Below are 20,635 nucleotides of genomic sequence, written 5' to 3'. Positions count from 1 at the left end.
CCGGGCTGACGCTCGCTGTCCATGGCAGGGGCTGTTGAACCAAGTCCCACAACACATCATATGAAGAGTTGCTTATTTCTGCTGCCAATGTAACCCGGAGTCACTTAAGTTCTGAACCCTGCTTCCCTATTATCAACCCATGAAGAGGGGGCAGCCCCATGACAGCCCGGTGGTTGTGGAGACACTTGTCACCCCGTATTGACCCATCAGATGTGCCAATGTTTAACCCTAATCGGATTTGTTTTGCTGACGGATCTTTTATCAGTGTTCCAGAAACAGGGGAATTAGTTTATGGGTATTCTGTATGTAGCCACATACTGTTTGAGGCCAATTGACAGCCTATGGCAAAATTAGATCAAGTCACGGAACTCATGGCTCTCACCAGTGCATGTACTCTGGCTCAAGATAGATCGGCTACGATCTATAGTGACTCCAGGTACACCCAAGGGGTGGACCACAACTATGGAATTCTTTGAAAAGCAGCGTGGATACTTAACTTCCACAGGCTCCCCAATATTAAATGGAAAATATTTTTCAGCTCTACTGAATGCATGGTAACTTTCTTCAGCGATAGCCATAGGGAAATATAAGGGACACGATCCCTGTCAGTCTTTCACGGCCCAAGGAAATGTTTTAGCTGATGGTGCAGGGACCTTAAAAAGGACCTCTGGCTCATAATGAAGTTCTGGTTTGTGTTGCACTTCCAAGGTCAACTATTTTGTGGCTTTCCAGTCTGGCAAACCTTCAAGATCAAGCCACAGAAGCCAAAAAGGTGTCCTGGACTAAGTGCAGGTTTGGAGTTGACTCCCTGTGGCATTCCCCAGACAGCTGCCTGCTGACAACCAAGGTATTCCCACCCCCGTCCCCTCCCCTATGCGGTCGATGAACATCTCAGCATAGCTCAGTCAGGTAAAAAAGCAATGATTGCTTTGTTACATCAGGATTGGATGACACATGGAAAATTGTGTGATATGTTTAACGCAGAACAACAGGAGAGAGGTGCCCATGAATCAGTCTGCCCGTCCTGTACCGGAAGGTCCATTTTAACAAGTGCAGACAGATTTCATACAGCTTCCCACTTGTCTGGCTTGCATGTTCTGCTTAGACCTGGTGGGTGCGTTTTCTGGGTGGGTGGAGGCGTATCCCTGTAGAAAAGCAGACAGTTACTGTGGCCAAGAAGTTGCCAGCTGAGTTCATATCTAGATATGGATTGCCCCTCAGCATAGTCAGGATATTAGCGAAGTGTGCAGGTATCTAGGAATAATTCATCCATTCCATGTGCTCAACACCTGCGCCCAAGCACACATGTAGAACGCTGGAACGGCAACCTCAAGTTGAATCTGTCGAATATGTGTAAAGAGACATGGTTGAAATGGCCCCAAGCCTTGCCCCAGGTTTTGTTTGCCATGCATAATAACCCCCAGCGTAAACACAAATGGTCTGCTCATGAAATCCTCAGAGGTCGCCGCATGAGAATGGGACCCACATTCAAAGTCCATTATTGGACGATGACACTTTTTGTTGCATCTTTGCAGAGCCCAAAAACTTTGAACTGGAAGTTTGATTTAGTGGGTTCCTTTGGCCTGTGGCTTGTGTCCTTTGTCCTACCAGATTTGATGAACTAAACTGAACATTGTCTGCAAAGCCACTAATTTATCTCGATGGTACGACTTGATTTCAGAATTGGATATTCGAGGCGAAGACCTGGTGTTTAGAATGTCCAGCTAGACTTTTGTTATTGTTGTCATTGTTAGAAGATTGATATAGACATTTTCCGCACCACTTGCCATGAGGGGGGCAATCCCTCTGTTCATCCCTGGGTTTACAGTTCAAATACTTATTTACACCGCTCTAAGCAGTATGCCTGCATCTTTAATTTGGCAAATTGCTGGGGTTGTGCCCATCTGCCACATGATTTATCCTCTAGATATCCTACTGCACCTATCTCTTTCCAGTGGGGGTGTTATCGTTTTGGCTCTCAAGTTGGTGATCCAGTCCCAGGGTCCTGGACCTTGTAGGGATGCTCATTCCCACTTGGGTTTTGCTGGCCCTCCGAATTTCCCCATTGCAGACCAAGTACGCACTAAACCAGCAGCACTTCATCTTTCCTCACCAGCCATTGGTCTCTTGTGTTGCACTAATCCAAGTTCTTTGTTCATGGGAAATAGCAAATGTCAGTATTATCTTTCCACCAATTATAGTGTTGTGATTAAGAATGACACATTTACCTTGGAACTAAATATTTCCTTCCCTCAGTGCGGTTACGCTACATATTCCTGAACTTACCCCTGGTTGCCCATCAATTGGGGAGGGAGTTGTTCACAATATCTCCTGGCATTCTTCTGCGTCATTTACCTTATAGGAGAGGAAGGAGGGGGTGAATTTGCCCATTCCTCTTCATCATGACACATGGACAACTGCGCAAAATTTCCCCCACCCCAATGAGTGGCTCACCCACATGCATGTGGGCATGTTCTGGTAAATGGCCGTTTTTTTGCAGATTTAACTATTGCTAGTTACTTGCTGATGTCTGAAAAACAGGACAGCAAAAGGTTCTCTCAGGTCTTTCTGCAAATAACGGGGCAGAGTTCCCTCATTTATTCATGGGTCCCACGGTCATCAATTACCTTTCTTTATCATGCTGCCTTTGACAAACTAATCGAGACAATTTATTTTCCATTAAATTCAGGTACTTGCTCAGTTAAGTGACTTTGCAGTTCTACCAGACTTTGGGAGTCAATGTTTGGCAAACCCAGAGCTTATTTTGGGTTCCATTACAGGATGGTGATGGTTGAGGGAAGGGCTAGGAAGACGGGACAAACCAATCCTTACAGGTTCTGGGGAAAAAGGTAAACCATTTTTATATCCATGATCATATAAAAGGGACTTACTTATGGAAAAAGGGTGGCTAGGAATTGGCCCGGCTTCAATATTTTGTTCTTCTCCCCCTTTACTGCTAGATTGTTTTTACCAGTACTTGCTTGAGATCTTTCTTCCTGATCCCATTCTCACGGGGGAGCCTTACATATCCGCTGTTATGTTCCCCAGGTAACTTTGGTGTCGGTTCATCGCACTGTGTTACTCCGCACACAAGGCTTGCAAGATACCCAATCTCTCCCAAATGTCCAACTATCAGTGAGTATGGGAAGTGAAAGCAGGTTTTCAAATCATTTGCCTGTTCTTTGGTTTATTCTTAATGGGAGCAAGGTTTCCGCTTGCTTCTCAGAGTAAGGTCTTGAATCAAATATATGTACTGCTGTGGCATCTGAACAGCCCAGTCCCCCAGTTCACCCTAATTTGTCTCTTCGCTTTGGTCCATCACCACTATTAAGGGCCTTTTACACAATGGGCCAGGGAGGGGAAAGAGGATCTGGGGGATCCACCCAATGTCGCCTCCCAGGATTGCATCAGGAACAAGTGGCTTTCCCTACCCCAAAGAGCTTCCGAGCCATCTACCCCTCAGAGGTACCTTTCAACCACCCCTTTTTCCAACAGGCACTCCTTTGGTTTGCCACTGGAGGAGAGTAGCCTCTTCTTATAGGTCCCCATTTGTTTGTTTTCTTTCACAGTGTTTCATGGAAATACATAGGGTGACAATCTCCAGAACATGTAGGCTATGTATGGTCTTTATTAAAGGCCAGTACAACAGGGATGCATGGTTCATGATCCGACAACTTGTGCCACGTCCGATAGCCACTAGATAAGCCATGGACACTGTAAAGTAGTATGCATTCCAATTTGATGACTAAATAATTATTTTCCTGAGGGAACAGTCTTCAACTAATAAGGATGGGTTGCTCTATACCCATAATTCTTGAGACAGTACTCCCCCTAGTACAATCTTTTATGCATTTGTTTGCAGCAAATAAGGCTGTGAGAAGGCATGCACAATAAGGGAGGGTCAAAGGTCTCCTTGGTTCCAGGTTAAATGTATGGGTTGGTTAATTTTTTACTTTGTGTGTAAGGAACGCAGCACTGGTGGAGAAGTTGGCAAACTTCGCCAGTAGTACCCAACCAAGAATAGAAATGCCCTTACCTCCTCAGGAAAGAAGAATCATTTCCATAGCGTCTACCTTTCCTGCTTGAGGTTGAACTAATCTATTCCCCACACAGAAAACAAAATATTTGCCAGACCATACTTCGGCAGAATGCTGTCAGACTAGCTGTACATGTCCTTCTGCTCCTTCCAGGATCGACTGCGGATCACAAGGTGATCAATGCAAGCTCCTGCAAACTCCATATGTGGTCTTGAGATCATATCCACGAGCCTATGGCAGTAGTTGTGCGTGTATGTATATATCTCTTCTCCACCCCTCCCCCATCTACACTCACTTTCCTAATCACACCCCCTCTCCCACACCCGTCTTTCCTCAATTAAGCTGACGCAAACACTTCCAACACTTCACAATACCTTACATGCACGCTCAGGAAACTCTACCACAACTGTCTTGGGCGGAACAGAGTAGGGGAATGGGCTGTTCCTGTTGCAAGTGATGCAACTGGTGTTGCCCAATCAGTGAGACTGTTGGGTTGCTAGTCTGCCCAGTACTAAGTCCCAAGACGTAGGGTCTGATGCAACACAGCAGCACGGTGCGCCCACCCTTTAACAGCTGGTAGCATCCACAAAGTGGAGGAGGGCTGGGGGCAATCTGTTCCCAGTTTGTTCCTCGTAGCCCCCATCATAAACAGCTCACGTGACAAAGTGCTGTGTCACTCTGCTTGATTCAGGAGCCAGGAAGACCTGTATTGATTTAGTTGTGTCTCCATTCCTTCCCACCTACTTAATTGGGATATTAATGGGCGTCCCCAGGACTGAGCTGGGTCTGTGTGAAAACACACTGGTAACAGCATTGTCATCCTGGTCAACCAAGGTAAGACTGCAGGCTGTTATTGACTGTGGTTGTTGGCAGCTGCTGCAGAAGGTAAGCATCACATTGTTTTTACAACAGGAATCTTCTAACTCTGTCTCCGCTAACCACTCTGCTCCATGAACTACTGGTAATAAGCAAAGACCGATTTAATTTGACGTTTGAGATTTTAAGTGGATGCCTTCTTGTTTGAAAGATGGGCGATGTCCACACAGTGACTGCTTTGAAGACCTGCTACTTCATAACTCTGGTTTAAGGTCCCTTTTCAGATCAATTGGGTAAAGATCTATCTCTTTTTGAAGTACATGCACAAGTTAATTCTGTATAAAGGATTTGTCATTTCACTTTATCACTATTGCACTTTGTGGTGGCCCAGCGGACGGTTGGGGGGGGGGGGGGGGGGAGTGTGGGGGGGGTCAGAGGGCTGGGTGGAAAAAAGGACTTGAGAATACCCACTAAGACAGTCAGGCATTCCCCGCCGGGACACCAGTATTTATTTATTTTTATAGCACTTGCACAAGTAAATTCTGTATAAAGTATTTAACATTATTGCACTTTGTGGCAGCCCTAGGGGTTGGGAGACAAACCAGAGAATACTTACTAAGCAAGTCGGGTGTTCCCAGGGAACCAGGATTAATGAGCAGATTTTTATTTTAGTATTTGCAAATGCAACCTTTGCACAAAAAGAGTTACCACTTTCTCCCTTTGAAGTAGTGTGGGCATCTTGCCTATCAAGGAAAGAATCTTTTAAATGAAATAGAAGTCCCATTAAATGATTTTAATCACAAATCCAATGGCAACCTTAACAAGAAGGTGGTAAAGGGAGTGGTGGCAGGCGACCAGGGAAACATCAAAATTACACAAAGTAAATTAATTGAGAAATCCTTTTATTTGGCTTTTCACGATTACCAAATCCAAACAATGCAATAATTAGCATATTCCACAAAAGTTAAAATATTGTAAAACAAAATCTTTAAAACAATATAAAAACCCATCTGAATTTCTGGTCCGGCCAACTATGGCCTAATTTGCCAAACGCAGCTTTAACACATATGTCCATGAATACACGGATATCATTCTCACACAAAAAAACTTCATTGCCTCGACTGTGGTTCTAATGTTAGCTTATTAGAACACCATAGTGGTGTTTCCTGGAACGTGATTGGCTAATCTGCGGGCTATAGGAACCGTTATAGCCCGCAGATTCAATACAGCCTGCAAACGCGCAATTGGAGCTTAGCCCCGACACGGCGCAAGCACTCTAGGACAGAATGCAATGACAATTTATTACCACTGCAGCCGCCGCCTACAATGCCGTGAGTAGAACTGCAATCAAACACAGCACACGGAACTGAAACGGTTACTTCTGTGCGCCGTGTTGCTGTACAAGTGTGCCTGGCATTAACTTCCTTTCATTTTTGCTGCGGATGAAAGTGTTCACATAACATGTGCGCACCAACATCAGTAATTCCCCCATGTATGCCGCTGCAACAGCGCAAATCATTAATTAGCCACTCAGAACACTTTTTGGAGATAGCTCGCACCATCACAATATCTGTGCTGTGGAAGCATAAAGTTGAGGAAAGAAACACGTTGGGCATCAAGGAAATGCAAGTAACACAGCAAAAATGTAAGTAGGAAACACTTTATAACGAAAGTTAATGCTACATGCCGATTGTGGTGTTGAAGCAATGCTGGGCTGCTTTTTATTTGTGCATGTCATGTGACTAGTGTCCAAGTAGTTTAGCCCTACATTTGCATACATAGAAATTCACACACCTGCAACATCTTTGCAAATTAGGAACTCCACCCACACAGTGCTAGTTACCTCCCACAAGCACATAAAAAAAGCCACAGCCAGAAGAACATCACTTCTAATTTTTTCAACTTTCATTAAACACAGAGTGTTCCAATAGCTTTATAGACCTGCAGCTCAGGCCGTACCGGCGTTATGGACGCTCATACCTTGTTAACTAGGTCTTCAGGGCCCATAACACCCAGTACAGGCCTCGCTGCAGGTCTATAAAGCTATAATAAAATGACCCGAAGACATAATCTTGCAAATATCAATAAAAAGGTTGCAAATCAACAAAGTAAATTAATGCCTGGGGAAAACTAGCAAATTTAGACAGAGTTCTATCTTAAGTAACATAGCTGATCCTGAAAAATTTTCACAATTTGAGGCACCTAAAAAAGGTGCGCAGCAGAAGTGGGACGCTATTCTGGCTGAAATTTGGAATAATGAAGGTCACCAGTTATCTGAGGCTATGGATAAGAACCCCAGTCCCTAAGCAAACCCTTTGTTGCTGAAGGTGCGTACCTCACCCACAAACAGATTCTCTCCATTAGCAAATCCTGCAGTCCGCTCTGACAAGATCAAACACACACATATATATAGCATCTGATCAATTGCTGCATCAAGCACTTAGTCCCACCATGCACGTCTCCTCAGCACCGACAATGCAAAATTTTAATATAATCCCAGTCATCATGACTGGCCATTATCCAAATTAGGAGACATGGAATAAAATAGAGTGTGATGTAAGCATAGTAAGATAGCTTTTAAAACCACTGCATGTGTTGTACTGCAGGGACTGAAATGGAGATTGGATAAGCAGGAACTAAAACCAGATCCTGGGTATCCAGCATTAACCAGCGACCAGGAACTACCACTGGAGAACCAGGAGCTTGTGCCTAATGTTGCACAAATCCAACTTCCACATAAGATGCAAACTTATCATTTTGTCCCCTATTTATGACGCATTATGCTTTAAAAACGTCAAATAAATGTGTCCCAATCTTCATTTATTTCCCAAATAACCAGAGTTAAATTCAGATGCATGCGTTTGTTCAGCATCAGTTGATCTGGGGAGCCAAAGATACTGGTAGATGTTGGTGTCAAGCTAACCAGGCTCTTCTAGGCTACATGCAGGAGCTAAATAGCTCACAGCTCCCATCAATCTCGAACCCTAGGATTGTTAAGAGCATTATTGATCTCCTGGATGGCGGAGATGAATATCGTGCATAATAAAAATGTAGTCTATCTCCACATTCATGAAATCAGCGTCTCAGGGTTGACCAGCTTAAGATATTTGAAGACCATAGACGCTTCAATTCACTCAGGCACCTTACCCATAGCGCAGTATAATAGCTCTGGCATTAGTCTAAAAAAAAAGGACTCTGCTGTAGAGAGAGCAGGTAAGAGTACAGAGTATGACCGCCACTCGGTGCGCTCTAGTCCTAGAATTGTGCCATCTAGCGTGTAGCGTGGCTAGTACAGTGAAGGCCTACTCTTGACCCCATAAAATACAAACATTAACAGGTTGTGCTAGTTAGTCACACTCACCCCGACAAATTATTTCAAATGAATTATATCCAGTATTCTTGGTTTATTGGAATCCACTCTTAAGAAAGAACATCCAAAATGCGTTTCAACATCAAGTCTTTCTCAAGGCTGTCAAGTCAAGATATAAAAAAAAAGCAATTCTCTTCTGTTGAGACTACAGGTAACGAGTGAATTATATAATGAATGATCTGTTAATAAAATGGATCAAAATGAAGCACCCAAAAAACTCATGCGTGGTGATAAAAAAAAAGTTACAAAACAAAAACGTGTTCCCATGAGTCATGGATTAGAATCAATCAGCCATGTCGTTGACTTGATATGTGCACGCCAGCAGTTGCCAAGCATGCAAGCGTGCCGGAAAAGATTTCCAATAGGTGTGGACCATAGGTGTAACGTTCAACATGGCGTTGCCCCTGACCAATGATCACTAATAGGATGTCCATGTTGGGTGTAACAAAAATAGATTCCTGATATATTCTAGCCATTGAGAGGTATAATATTAATCAATACTTTGTTGGGTTCCCTACCCATGTGTCTTTTCGTATTTTTCTGGTTGAAAGGGCAGTCAAAATTGCCCAAGTTGGCGAGTGGTGCGTCTGCTGAAAACATAAGGATGACTGCACTTTTGCTCAAGCATGGCAATTCAATACTTGGATAAACAACATATTACTGAATAGTTTGCATATTATTTGGCAACCATTGTGTTTACTTCCTTAGATCAGCAATTAGGTTGGATTGTTTACAACATGAGCCGCGGCTGTGAACGCACGCACGCAATACGTGTGATGTCACACGCACAGCACTAATATAAATAACCGTCACAAAATGGTGCTCGCGTGGCTTAGACACGTGGATGAAACGGGTACCTTATCCATTCAAGGTAGGAACTTCTTATTCTATTAACAAACGCTAGGTTTGTGGTTTTGACCATTATAGCCATCAGAGGCGCCACATACTCTTGTGTTTCCCATTTGGCTTTTGCCACACTAACTTTCAGTTAGCAACTAGCCTACGATTGCTGGCGGATATAAATATATTACATAATGTCTGTTTTTTGTAGGATCATATACTTTTGCTGATCTGCACAAATACTAGCACCACAAACGGAAACACCAAGTATATAAGGTGAGTGTGGAGTATCTTGTGAATCTACAAGGTATGCTAAAGCATCATGACAACAATTTCTAAAAATAGTCATCCGATTGTTTTCAGCAGACAAACCACTCGCCAACTCGGGCAAATTTTGACTGCCCTTTCAACCAGAAGAATTCGGAAAGGCACATTGGTAGGTGCCACTTAAATACTACTTGGAACCCAACAACGTAGTGATTAACATTATCTCTCTCAATGGATAGAACTTATCAGTAATCTATTTTTGCTCTACCCAACAGGAACATTCTATTAGTGATCATTGGTGAGTGGCAACACCATGTCTAATGTTACACCTATAGTACCCAATTGGAAATCTTTTTGGGGCCCCTTGCATGCCTGGCAACTGCTACCGTGCACATATCAAGTCAACCGCACGGCAGATTGACTCTGATCCATCACTCATGGGAACACATTTTTTAAAATGTTTATCACATCGCATGAAAGTATTTTGGGTGCTTCATTTTCATCCATTGAATTAACAGATCTATTACATAATTTACTCGTTAGTCTCAACCCAAGAGAATCACTTTTTATATCTAAACTTCGAGATACCATTTGACAACTATGTGAAAGAATGTTTATTATTGTTATATATATCTGCCCACCCCTGACTGTCTGGATTACCTTTCTACCTTGGTCAACATCCCATAACCAATAACTCTGGTATGTATTTTTAAAACTTCATTTGTTCTCTAAACCTTCCTATTTGCTGTCAATGAAACCTGTCAATACGGTTTTGTTTTCCTTCACTACAGCCTTGAGAAAGACAACATCGAAACACGTGTTGGCCGTTTTTTCTTAAGAGTGGATTCCAATAAACCAAGAATACTGGATGCAATTAATTTACAATAATTTGTCGGGCAAGTGTGACAAACTAGCGCAACCCATTAAGAATTGCTGTAGAGCTAGCAGGTTGAGTCGTAATGCTGGGGTAGCTTTTAAAAAGTATCTAGTGATTATAATGAAAGAAAACAGAATGATTTAACAAAACATCAATTTTTTTCAATATATGTGGGGGTTGGGCAAGGGTTTAGAAACATTAAAAGAACAGGGAAATGGGTGCTTTGATGTTTTTTCATTAAAAAATAAGTCTCTGAATTTCTTTTTTTTAAATAAATAAAAACACAGAACCCTTTTAAACCACTACTGAAGGTCAAATGACTTTTCTGTAGAGCCAACAGTATTAAAAAACCAAATACAAAAAGGTCCAAAATTATTGGGGCACTTCCAATACTCTTTGAAAGAAAAACGGTAGTGGATCCCATTCAAGCAAAAACTGATAGTTATATGTAAAAGATCACTTTACCTCTTTGCTGAGTAGATCTATACTAAACTCTTTCTAGATAGTTAATGCCCCAAAGCTAGATAGAAACAAAAAGGAAGACAAGAATGCTTTGGTAAATAAGGTCCCCCACTATCTTTGGCATATTAAAGGCTGCCTGTTTATCATTCGATGAGACATTACAGTAGCTGAACAGATGCATGACCCCTTTGAGTCATGTAGTGATTTAACTAAAGTCACGTTTAAAGATGATCAGCTGGTGGATGGGTCTCTCTCGATGGACAACTTGTGTTTTCAGTCTATGGGATACCGGATAGTCGTTTGGAAATCTGTTGGTAGCAGGAGTTTGAGCCCATCGCTGTCCTTTCAGCGGGTAAGGGCATCTGCTGGGATATTCAGAGCTTATGTCGGCCCACAAAGCAACCCCAGCTTCACGTAAACTGGCATAATTATTTGACATCATTTGGCCTTAGAAGTTGCAACGGAGGTCTTTTGGATGAAAAATCCCTGCCGCTCCTACTTACAGAAGGTCGTTGGGAGTGGGTGAGGCAGACGTACTTATCAAGCCATATTGATTACATTCTTGTTTCAGCTGTAGACTGGCATTTCATGGGATCATCATTGGTGCTGAGAACAAAGTGATCATGACCCAGTCTGCCGAACAAGATTTAAAACTGGGGGTCCCAATACCCCAAAGATTTATTTGGCCAATTCAGATACTGTGCTCTCAAACCGGAGACACATTGAATGGGGCAATGTGCACTACCAGACAGTTTACCCAGATATTCTTTCACGCAATCCTATACATTTTGGAATTGTGCTTGCACGAGGAACCGCAGGGAAACATTTATATAGAAAAACTGTTCCACAGTCTACCTTTCTCCATGTCAAATTTAATTATCAAACCTGTCAAATCTACCAAGCAATCACCCCCACCTAACGGACGCATGATTTGAAAAAGACTGCCAGGCAGCAAAGAGCTCTGTTAAGGGCACCAAAACCTGACACAGGTAAACACCAAAGAGCAAGGCAGCGGCAGGCATTTAATGAATTGGTCAGATGAAAGAAGCTAGAGCACAAGCAGAAAAGATGGCAGGACTTGGTGCAGATCTGACAGTAATGATCTCAGCAGTTTCTGGAGCTCAGGACAAAACATCAGCCCAAAATTAGAGACATCAATAACGATGGATGCCCGTTATGATTATTTAAGCAGACTTTATGCAACAGAGGTGTGTCATAACAAAGTTTGGCATCCGGACCCCTCCGAGCATGAAGTCTAGATAACTGTTACAGGGTTAGACATACATAAGACACTTTTTGCAAAGAAAACGGGCAAGGCCCCAGGAGCAGATTAACTGCCTGTAGACTTGTTCAAGGCAGAGCCAATGGTCTGGGTACCATTTCTCACCATCTTTCCTAATAGTATGAGCAAATCCAACTATCCTCTGACCATTTGGAACATGTAGAGATACTACTCATTTATTACAAAGCAGATCGATCGCAGCCTTGTAACTACAGGCCAAAATCTTTAATCAATGCATTGCTAAGGTATATGGCAAATTTGTATTGAGATAACTGGAGGATTGGGTGGAGGAAAATTCAGTCAGACATTCCGTCAGATTTTAAAAATCCCAGGAGAACGATTGACCAGGCTCTATTGTTTTCCATTTTAAGTAAGTATGTTATTTTAAAGAAAGGAACACTTTACATTGCTTTTACAGATTTTAAAGTTGCTTTTGATCGAGTTGAAATTTTATGGTAAGTTATTAGTACCAACAGAAATTCGAAATCTCGTTGTGAGACTTCAAAGACATTTCTGCAGTTTTATGCTATGACTAGGGGTGTGAGGCCACTAATCTGTTTCCCATTATAAGTAGTGTGATGGAGGGCAGCGGCTTGGGGACCCTGCTATTTTATATAGTTCAATGACCTAGCAGTTAAGCTTGTACATTTAAATGCAGACACACGGTTAATTTTAAAAAAGAAAACTGGGCATCCTATTCTATGCAAACGACGTGGTTATCATTTCCAAGAACCTTCGAGATTCAAAAAGAAGTGTGGCACCTTCCTTCTGCATAGACAGGAAACTATTATTAACTTTGGGACGACTGTGGTCGTGCCATGCCACCATTCATGTCAAAAGAATCTAAAGGTTGTTCTAGAAAGCACCCCGCTGTAGCAAGTTAACAGTGTTGATTAACTTGGGGGTCACTTCCAAAGTTCAGCCATACACCTGCAAATAAGAGTGAACAAATATCGAATAGGGGAGCAAGGGCTTTAATTTCATTAAATTAGAGAATAATCTGCCCATGTCAACTGAAAATGTATAGACCTCAAGCAGTCCATGCCACACTGGAAGGCAACAAATCAGGAGGTTACGGCAGAGCACAAAATCGACCAAAAGCTGAAAAAAGTCTATGAAGCAAAGCCTGGGTCTCCCACAAAGTTTTACCACTGTGCCATTGTATTTAGAAACTGGAAGAATATTCAGAAACTTGGAATTTCTTTTAATCCTGCATCTGTGTACAATCAGCAAATGAGTGGATACAAAGAGGCAATGTGGGTTGTTATACAATAGGAAAATGGAACCAGTTGGAAGTGGTACAACATGAAGAATGGTTTAGCATGTATTGCCGGAGTTCAAGAGTCAAAGTTTGTCACAAGAAAGGACATGAAGGATGTAAAAGATCAGATTAAAAATCTTGTATTTAGAGAGTATTTGAAAAATAGCAAATACTCACTAGATGTCAGGAGTATCTTGCTCATAAGGTCTGATCCTCCATGGAACAATAGCTTGGTGAAATGTTTCCACTTAGAAGAATTCTGTATTCAAACTTTCGAATGAATATCTTTCCTGTGGCAGAATCTACGAATAGATGGTCAAAATATGATCACTCCAGATTCTGTCCTTTCTATCCAGTGAGATCCATTTTTGTTAATTAGACCTCGTTATACAAATAAAAGAAGGAAATGGCAGCGGTTTATAAAATATAATGCAAGATCGGCAATTGACGCCTACGTTATATGTAAATTAACATTATACTCTGAAGTTGTCTTTGCAATCTCGGACTATACATTATAACCTTGGATTGTAGAAGGAACATTTCAAAAACATGAACTCCTTAATCTAAATGTGGTACTGCAAAATTATATCAATGGTTTCATATTTTAACTTGCGCTTTATAGAATTATCCATTTGTATTATTTTACAATTTATATTTCAAAGACGGTTGTATCATTTATAATGGTTTTGCTTCGTTATTAATTATGCTTTTATGGGCAAGCACCCGAAATAAAGCTGAACTGAACTGCCTCAGCACTCTGCTCCAACTTCCACATTGCACCGCCAGTTATCTCTGTCCACCAACCCCTGAATTCACCCGAACACACTCCATCCATAGATGTGTGTGGGGCTTTTATAGCCCTGCCTTTCCCAATTTTCACATCCTCACGTTTCCATTGGTCCTTAGTGTCACCTGTCCGGTGCGGCCAATCTCTGCGTTTTTCCCTGAAAGTTGTGTTTTCAGAGCAAACGTTTTAAAGTCCTCTGTGTTCTTCAGATGTGCTGGTTCAGGGTTTGCCGCATTGGCCTCAGTCTCCCTCAGCCTGGTAAGGTCTGCAGCTTGACAGACACTATATAGATCATTGGTGGTGCGACATTCTCAGCCGGGTTCCTTTTCCTTGCAACTGAGTCGTTCTGGTGTGGTTGGCGCGATTCCTTGATTCTGGAAAGAACAAAATAAAAAAAGGACTCTGGGCAGAAAAGAGGCTATAGGGTAAGTTAGGAAAGACAATATTATCAAAGGTTTTACAGCACAAGGCTTGCTAAGGTGGGGAGGTAGGAGGGAAGACGAGCCAGAATCAGGTCTTCAAGCACCAAATGGCGGTTGGGAGGTTGAAGACTCCACTCTTCGTTTTTTTACAGAGGCCATGAAAATGGCCTCGCTGTTCTGATTCCTTGGCTTCCACTGATTAATAAGATAACCCTGCTCTCTTTTACACCAGTTACATTATTAAACTTTTCATATGAGATTGCCAGGACTTCAGGACCGGTTGATCCCACACATGTTGTCATGGTGAGAAATACGAGAACACCCAACATACATGGAATGAGGTTCAACACCTTTATATTATGCTCATGAGAATGGCTGGATGACGGTCTACAGGACTGAGTTACCCACTCTAAAACACAAACCGTAAATATTGTGATCATACAATGTCAGGATACGGTTGCAACCTAAGTGTAGGTGTCTAATCGAAGAGCACCTAGTATCCCAATCCAAGTCCCATTCCCTAGTCTATAAAAAGACAAAGGTATCCTGCCAGCTATTTCCACACCACACAGTTAGTGTAACGCTAAGCACTTGTTTAATGTAAACTCATTAAAAAAAAAATAATAATTTTAAAAAAGAAGAAAAAAGAAAATTACTGGAAAGCAGTAGTGCACAGTGCATTAAATCACATGAAGACATGGTATGAGTGGATAACACCTGGAAAGAGGGCCAATATCTCCCTCCTTTCAAACATACAGGGCAATGTCAGCAATAAAAGTCACCATGAAGGGTAGTTCGTGCAGTGACCGGTCTTTACATTGTTATGCATCTGCATCAATGTTACTTATTTTTAAAGGGAACCAGCAGGAGATCTAAAAAAACATGGTAAGTGCATATTTAACAAAAAAGGAAATGGAGAGGGTATTGGGGGGGGGGCGTGCCCAGATTTAAAACAAAAATAGATGGCAATGAACAGATACAAATGCACTAGATGCAAATACATAAAGATGTATATGCCGTAGATGTAAAAACATGGAACCGGTCTCGCTAATTCATAAAAATGCAAAGGCTTTCTTAAGCTTTGGATTATGAACAACTACAGTGGATGTGAGTTTTGTACATGCGAGAGCCACATTGGCGTATATTTATGAATGCTCACCTGGACCAATACATCAGGTTTACCCACATAGTCCATAATCTCCAAAATAGAGGAAAGCCTGGAGCCTTCCATACTTGGGCAAATGAGGAGGTGAGACACCAAAGGGCATTTGAGAAGCCAGTTGGAGGTCCAGCCAGCGGATAAAGGCCTTCTCCATCAAGAGACTGGCCCTTGGCCCATGTGGCAGCTCCAGTGACAATTTGCTTGATCCAGCACACAAAGCTTCTTAATAGTTGCTTCTTGGTACAGATACTCTTGGTTAGCTTCTTGTCTTGGATATTATAACCCTCTAACCACTAGCCGCTTTTTCTAGGCTCCTGGGGTGTAGACTCGGCCCATACCTACCAGCAAGCACATTCGATTCCCCCTTGCCTTATGTGGTTCACAAACTATTACCTGCAAGAATTTCTCCCTGTCTGGGGACCTTTTCAGACAGACATTATTACCCACCAGCCAATGATCAATTCCCTCTAAGCCCATTATAGTCTCTGGCCTGCTCAATTTACACAGGTACCTTACCTTACACTGAAGCTTGATCCCCACTAGAGGCTCTGGCTGCGCTACTCCTCCTACTTGTAGGACTCTAGCCACAGCCATACGCTTAGCTATAGACTCCAGCAGGCTGCAATCAGTTCCTTTCTCCCTTAGGATTCCCTGGCCCTTGCCAGGTACAGGGGTATAGTATGCTCGTAACCACCTGCTCAAACACTGGACTGACCTAACCAGCAAACTGCTTTTCTCACTCTCTTCACCTGCACCAGCTGTCCAAATCTTTGTTCACCCCACAAAATCTCCATCCTTCCAGCTCCTTCCATACTGTCATAATCCTCTTGAGTGTCTCAATAATGCCTGTGCTTTGTTGGGGGGGGGGGGGGAGGGTCCTCTAGTTAGCCCCGAGCCACAGGATTGGTCTGGTACTACAAGTCCCACCTCCTCCATGTATTTCCGTCTTCCCTTTCTTTGTACTCATATTGAGCGGCTTGCCCTGGTTCGCCTAATTGCCATTTAATTGCAGCAATGGCATGTTCAAACTTCCAGGATTGCTAATCTTTTTGAAGTGTTTCAGCATGAGCAATAGCCATTCATTGTTCAGAGCATTAGACAGAAGGCTGTCAATCATGGAGATATTCAAATGTGGTGTCCTTGGCAGCTTGGTGTAAAACCTAGGTTCCAAATCCCCATTTCCAACAGCGTTACACACACACACACACACACACACACACACACACACACACACACACACACACACACACAATGAAGAGCACGGGTAACAATATGGAGCCTGTGGGATGCCACAAGACAGTCCAAGCATTCCAGAAGTTGTGTTTTCAATGCTATGTAATTGATTCCTGCTTACCAAAGTCTGTGCATGAGCAGGAAATCTAATAGCAGCAAAGTAGATCACAACGCATACACAAAATACCCATCAATCATTTTCATACCAGAATGCCTTTTAACACTTACCAAAATCAAAAGAACTTGTTTCTACAAGGTTTTCCAGCCTGTGTATCTGTTGCCTAGTAAAACAACAAACGTCAGATGTGAATAAAAGAGCAAACGTCAGATATGATGATCAATACATCTTTCCAAGTAAAGGAAATCTAATAAAAAATAAAACAGAAATAAAGTAGATGCACTAGTAGGTTATTTAATGATATGCATTTTCTTTTTAAACGTAAGGGAGGGGACAGCATAACACTCAAGACAAGGCCAGCGCCAACATAACTAACCTGAGCAGAATTCTAATGACATGCCCCACCTTGAATAATCTTTCGGCCCCTCACTTTACACTGGACTGGTGCAGTAACATTGACAGGAAGCCTATTTGACATATGTTTGACCAGCACAAAGCGTTAAATCATTGCCAGCAGCTTTCGGAGCAGAATTGATCACATCCTTGACATTGCGCACCAAACTTAGGACACAAGACGGAGGAGTAAAGCGTACCAGGACAAGTGTGGAATATAGAAGGGAGACACCCACCCCCCACCCCCAGCCCCTCAGCACACCACAATACGCGACACTAGCAAGGACGCATATCACAGGTGGGCAAAGCGGAGGAGGTGATGGAGTACCACCACTAACAAACCCGCTAAAAATCTCATCCCTCTGCTTACACCTCTCAAATTCTAAACCCATACCTATATAGCACAAACAAACTACACACACTTCACTACACCACAACGAAACATACCACATAGCCTCGCACAACAGCACATGACAAATACTGACCGAAAAAAAAACACCTTTGCTCAGTGAACAGTGTAAAACGAACTGAGGCTGCCAACAGCACATCACAGCTCTCTTGCGCTTTTTCCAGCGCAGTCCTAACGTACCCCACCCTCTTGCTTTTCAGATCCGCCAGAGCACACGGGGACCACTCCAGTGGGGATAGTGTGTGGTATAAATATCCTTTAACGTAACATAAATCGCCAAAATGAAAGCATGTTGTCCTATTATTGCTGCACTTCATGTAGCACACAGAAAAGCTGCATACAAGTCTGTTTTAATCCCTAAAATTAGGTCAATACAAAAATAAAAAGCAGTAAGCAATACATTGGCCGGTGTTCGCTCCTTGTTGCAATCCGTACCGCTGCGTTGGTATGTTCCAATCAAAGAGCTAAGCAGCACAGGCCACACAAGAGCGTTACTATTGCGTTATCTGATCTGAAGAGGAGCCATACGATACCATATCTTTTCATTTATGGTATTGACTGGACATAATAAAAGCCTACGTTACAACAAAAACATTTTAAATTGAAGTTATTTTATTTGCCTAAAAATACCTCAGACGACAATGAACTATCATTTCACTCCCTGAAAAAAAAAAATCACTTACTTCCAAATGTAGGGCACAAAAAACACCCACATCCTTATCGCATCTGGAGCCCCTTCTTCGTGCTGCCAATTGAACTTCAAGGTGCTTTGGGGTCTAGATCCCAGAAACCCAATCCCCGTTAAGGACAAATGGAGCAAAATCAAAACACAGGCGGAATAACGGTGTATTATGTCAAAAATAAAATGACGAAAATGTCTACCTAAACAAAGTCTTCAGTTTGAACACCTCATGCTTGCAATGACCTAGCGTTAAGCCTGCCATATTGAACAATTCAGCCTTACACAGTGCGGTAAAAAGATGCGTTTTATAATCGTGAATTATGAATATGGTACCTTAGTAAACCAAAGAGAAGTTTTGCAGATTCCACCAGGGCAGTTTCTGTGACCCACTGAAAACCAAATATTTCCACTGTGTCCGTCTCGTAGTCGGTTGGGAAAGGGTCGAGTCTCAGCAAGAGTCTGCAAAAGAAAACAAGCATGTCGGTGTCACACACAGCAGCCCTCTCGTGAAGTCAGTCTGCGGATGCAACAGGGCTTGCAGCACAGATACACGTAAAATAAAACCTATCCAGCTCCTCGGGATAATCACAGCACTTTTTACCAATACTTCAGAGAATGTTCAAAGAGTTGCAGCTCAAGTTGTTGTGTAAATTTCAGTTATGGAAAAAAAACGGTTTGGTTTATCAGGCTGGTTGGTCTGCCAAGCCTCAATGGTTTTAGAAATGCCCCAACCGAAAAGATAAACTAAGAGTGGTACTCCTAGGGTGTGCAGGGGTGAGAAATTAATTGTCCTCAGCCAGTCTGATGGAGGGGTAGGGTTCCTCGGATGCGAGGTCAGGGGTGATTGGTGGCGTTCAGGTCTCTGATCATGGTTTGCCCTAGTGATTGCAGGCGCTCCTGCTAGAGTGCTGCTGCATCAGCAAAGAAACCTGGATTTAAAGAACTAGAATATCTAATTCCCCGAACTATCGTGAGTGGGGGTTTAGATTCTATTAAAGACAAGGAGGCGAGTATTATGCGTAATCTTTACTACTGACCAAATAGCAGCAAAGAAAAACTCTTGTAAAAACAATAACTTTTCTTTTAAAACAGAAAAAAACACAGAAAACCATAAGCACACAGTGCAGGAACACAGTCCATGATGGGGCTCAGAACCAGCCCATGAACCAATCGGGATGAACCCACCCCAATAAATGTCCTTTCCTCCAAGTACAACTCCTCTTCTGAAGCTGCAAATGACGCCCTAATAGCGAAACAAAAAAGGTCCACAGTCCAACCGATGAACAGTTCAGCCGACTTCTCAAGGCGTAAACTCAGAGATCTTTCACTAGTTCACTTTTCCCAAGTTGATCAACCCGAAGCTGAAAAAAGGAGACAAATGTTAGCACCGGGTGGGTGTCGATAATACTCGCCTCCTTGTCTTTAATAGAATCTAAACCCCCACGCACGATAGTGCGGGGGATTAGGTATTCTATGGCACGACAAGGAGGCTGATATTATGCAAGTTCAAAGCCCCTGCATCACATTGAAAACCACATGATCAATTAGTTTATGATAGAAAGTCTTAAAAGTAGATTCCCTGGACCAGTCAGCTGCTTTTAGGATATGCTCCAAACCTCCCCGAAGGAAAGCCGCTTTTGATGCCATAGCACCGCTTACCAAATGAGCTCCAAAAGGAAGAGATGTCAATACCAGCCTCTTCCATAGCCCATTTAACCAATCTAGCCAAAGTAGCCGAGGACACTGCCTTATAGGGTTTGCGGTAGGAAACAAGCAGCTGAGGTACCTGAGGGGAGAAGCTCTACTGTTTTAGCTTCAAAACACTTCAAACACTGTACCACACATAATTTATTATTCTCAGAAAACGCAGGATAAGAAACTGAAGAAATCATACATTTAGTTCTCTTGGACACGATGAAAGTCACCCCCTGAGGAGAGAAGACCTTACTGTCCACATCAAGAGCTCTGATCTCAGACACTCTCTTAATGGAGACAAGACATAGCAACATTGCTAGCTTTGAAAAAGGTTTAAGGGATAATTCCTGATTATGAGGCCAAGCGATAAATACATTCAGCACTTTATTAACGTCCCACAGAACCAAATACCTAGCTTTAGGAGGAACCTTAACTCTAATGGACTGCAGGGCCTTCCTTACCAAGAAATGCTTTCCAACCGGTTCCCCTTTAACCAGAACATGGCCGACTGATATTGCCGAC

The 20,635-nt window shown here is 42.6% G+C and overlaps 1 protein-coding gene across 1 annotated transcript in view; it reads right to left on the bottom strand.

The window, feature by feature from the left end:
* The window catches only part of MMS22L (MMS22 like, DNA repair protein), a 1,233,593-nt gene that overhangs the window by 1,187,231 nt on the left and 25,727 nt on the right, over positions 1-20,635 (bottom strand). Inside the window, exons 2-3 of the mRNA XM_069606412.1 lie at positions 18,752-18,877; positions 17,045-17,097 (exon numbers count right to left, since the gene is read on the bottom strand). Coding sequence (XP_069462513.1) covers positions 17,045-17,097; positions 18,752-18,877 — 179 coding nt within the window. The remainder of the gene's footprint in view (positions 1-17,044; positions 17,098-18,751; positions 18,878-20,635) is intronic.

This window comes from Ambystoma mexicanum, chromosome 4p, assembly GCF_040938575.1.
Source record: "Ambystoma mexicanum isolate Mex_15411 chromosome 4p, UKY_AmexF1_1, whole genome shotgun sequence".
Lineage (NCBI taxonomy): Eukaryota > Metazoa > Chordata > Amphibia > Caudata > Ambystomatidae > Ambystoma > Ambystoma mexicanum.
Note: the sequence above shows the minus strand (reverse complement) of the source record. Positions and strands in the feature narration are given on the sequence as shown.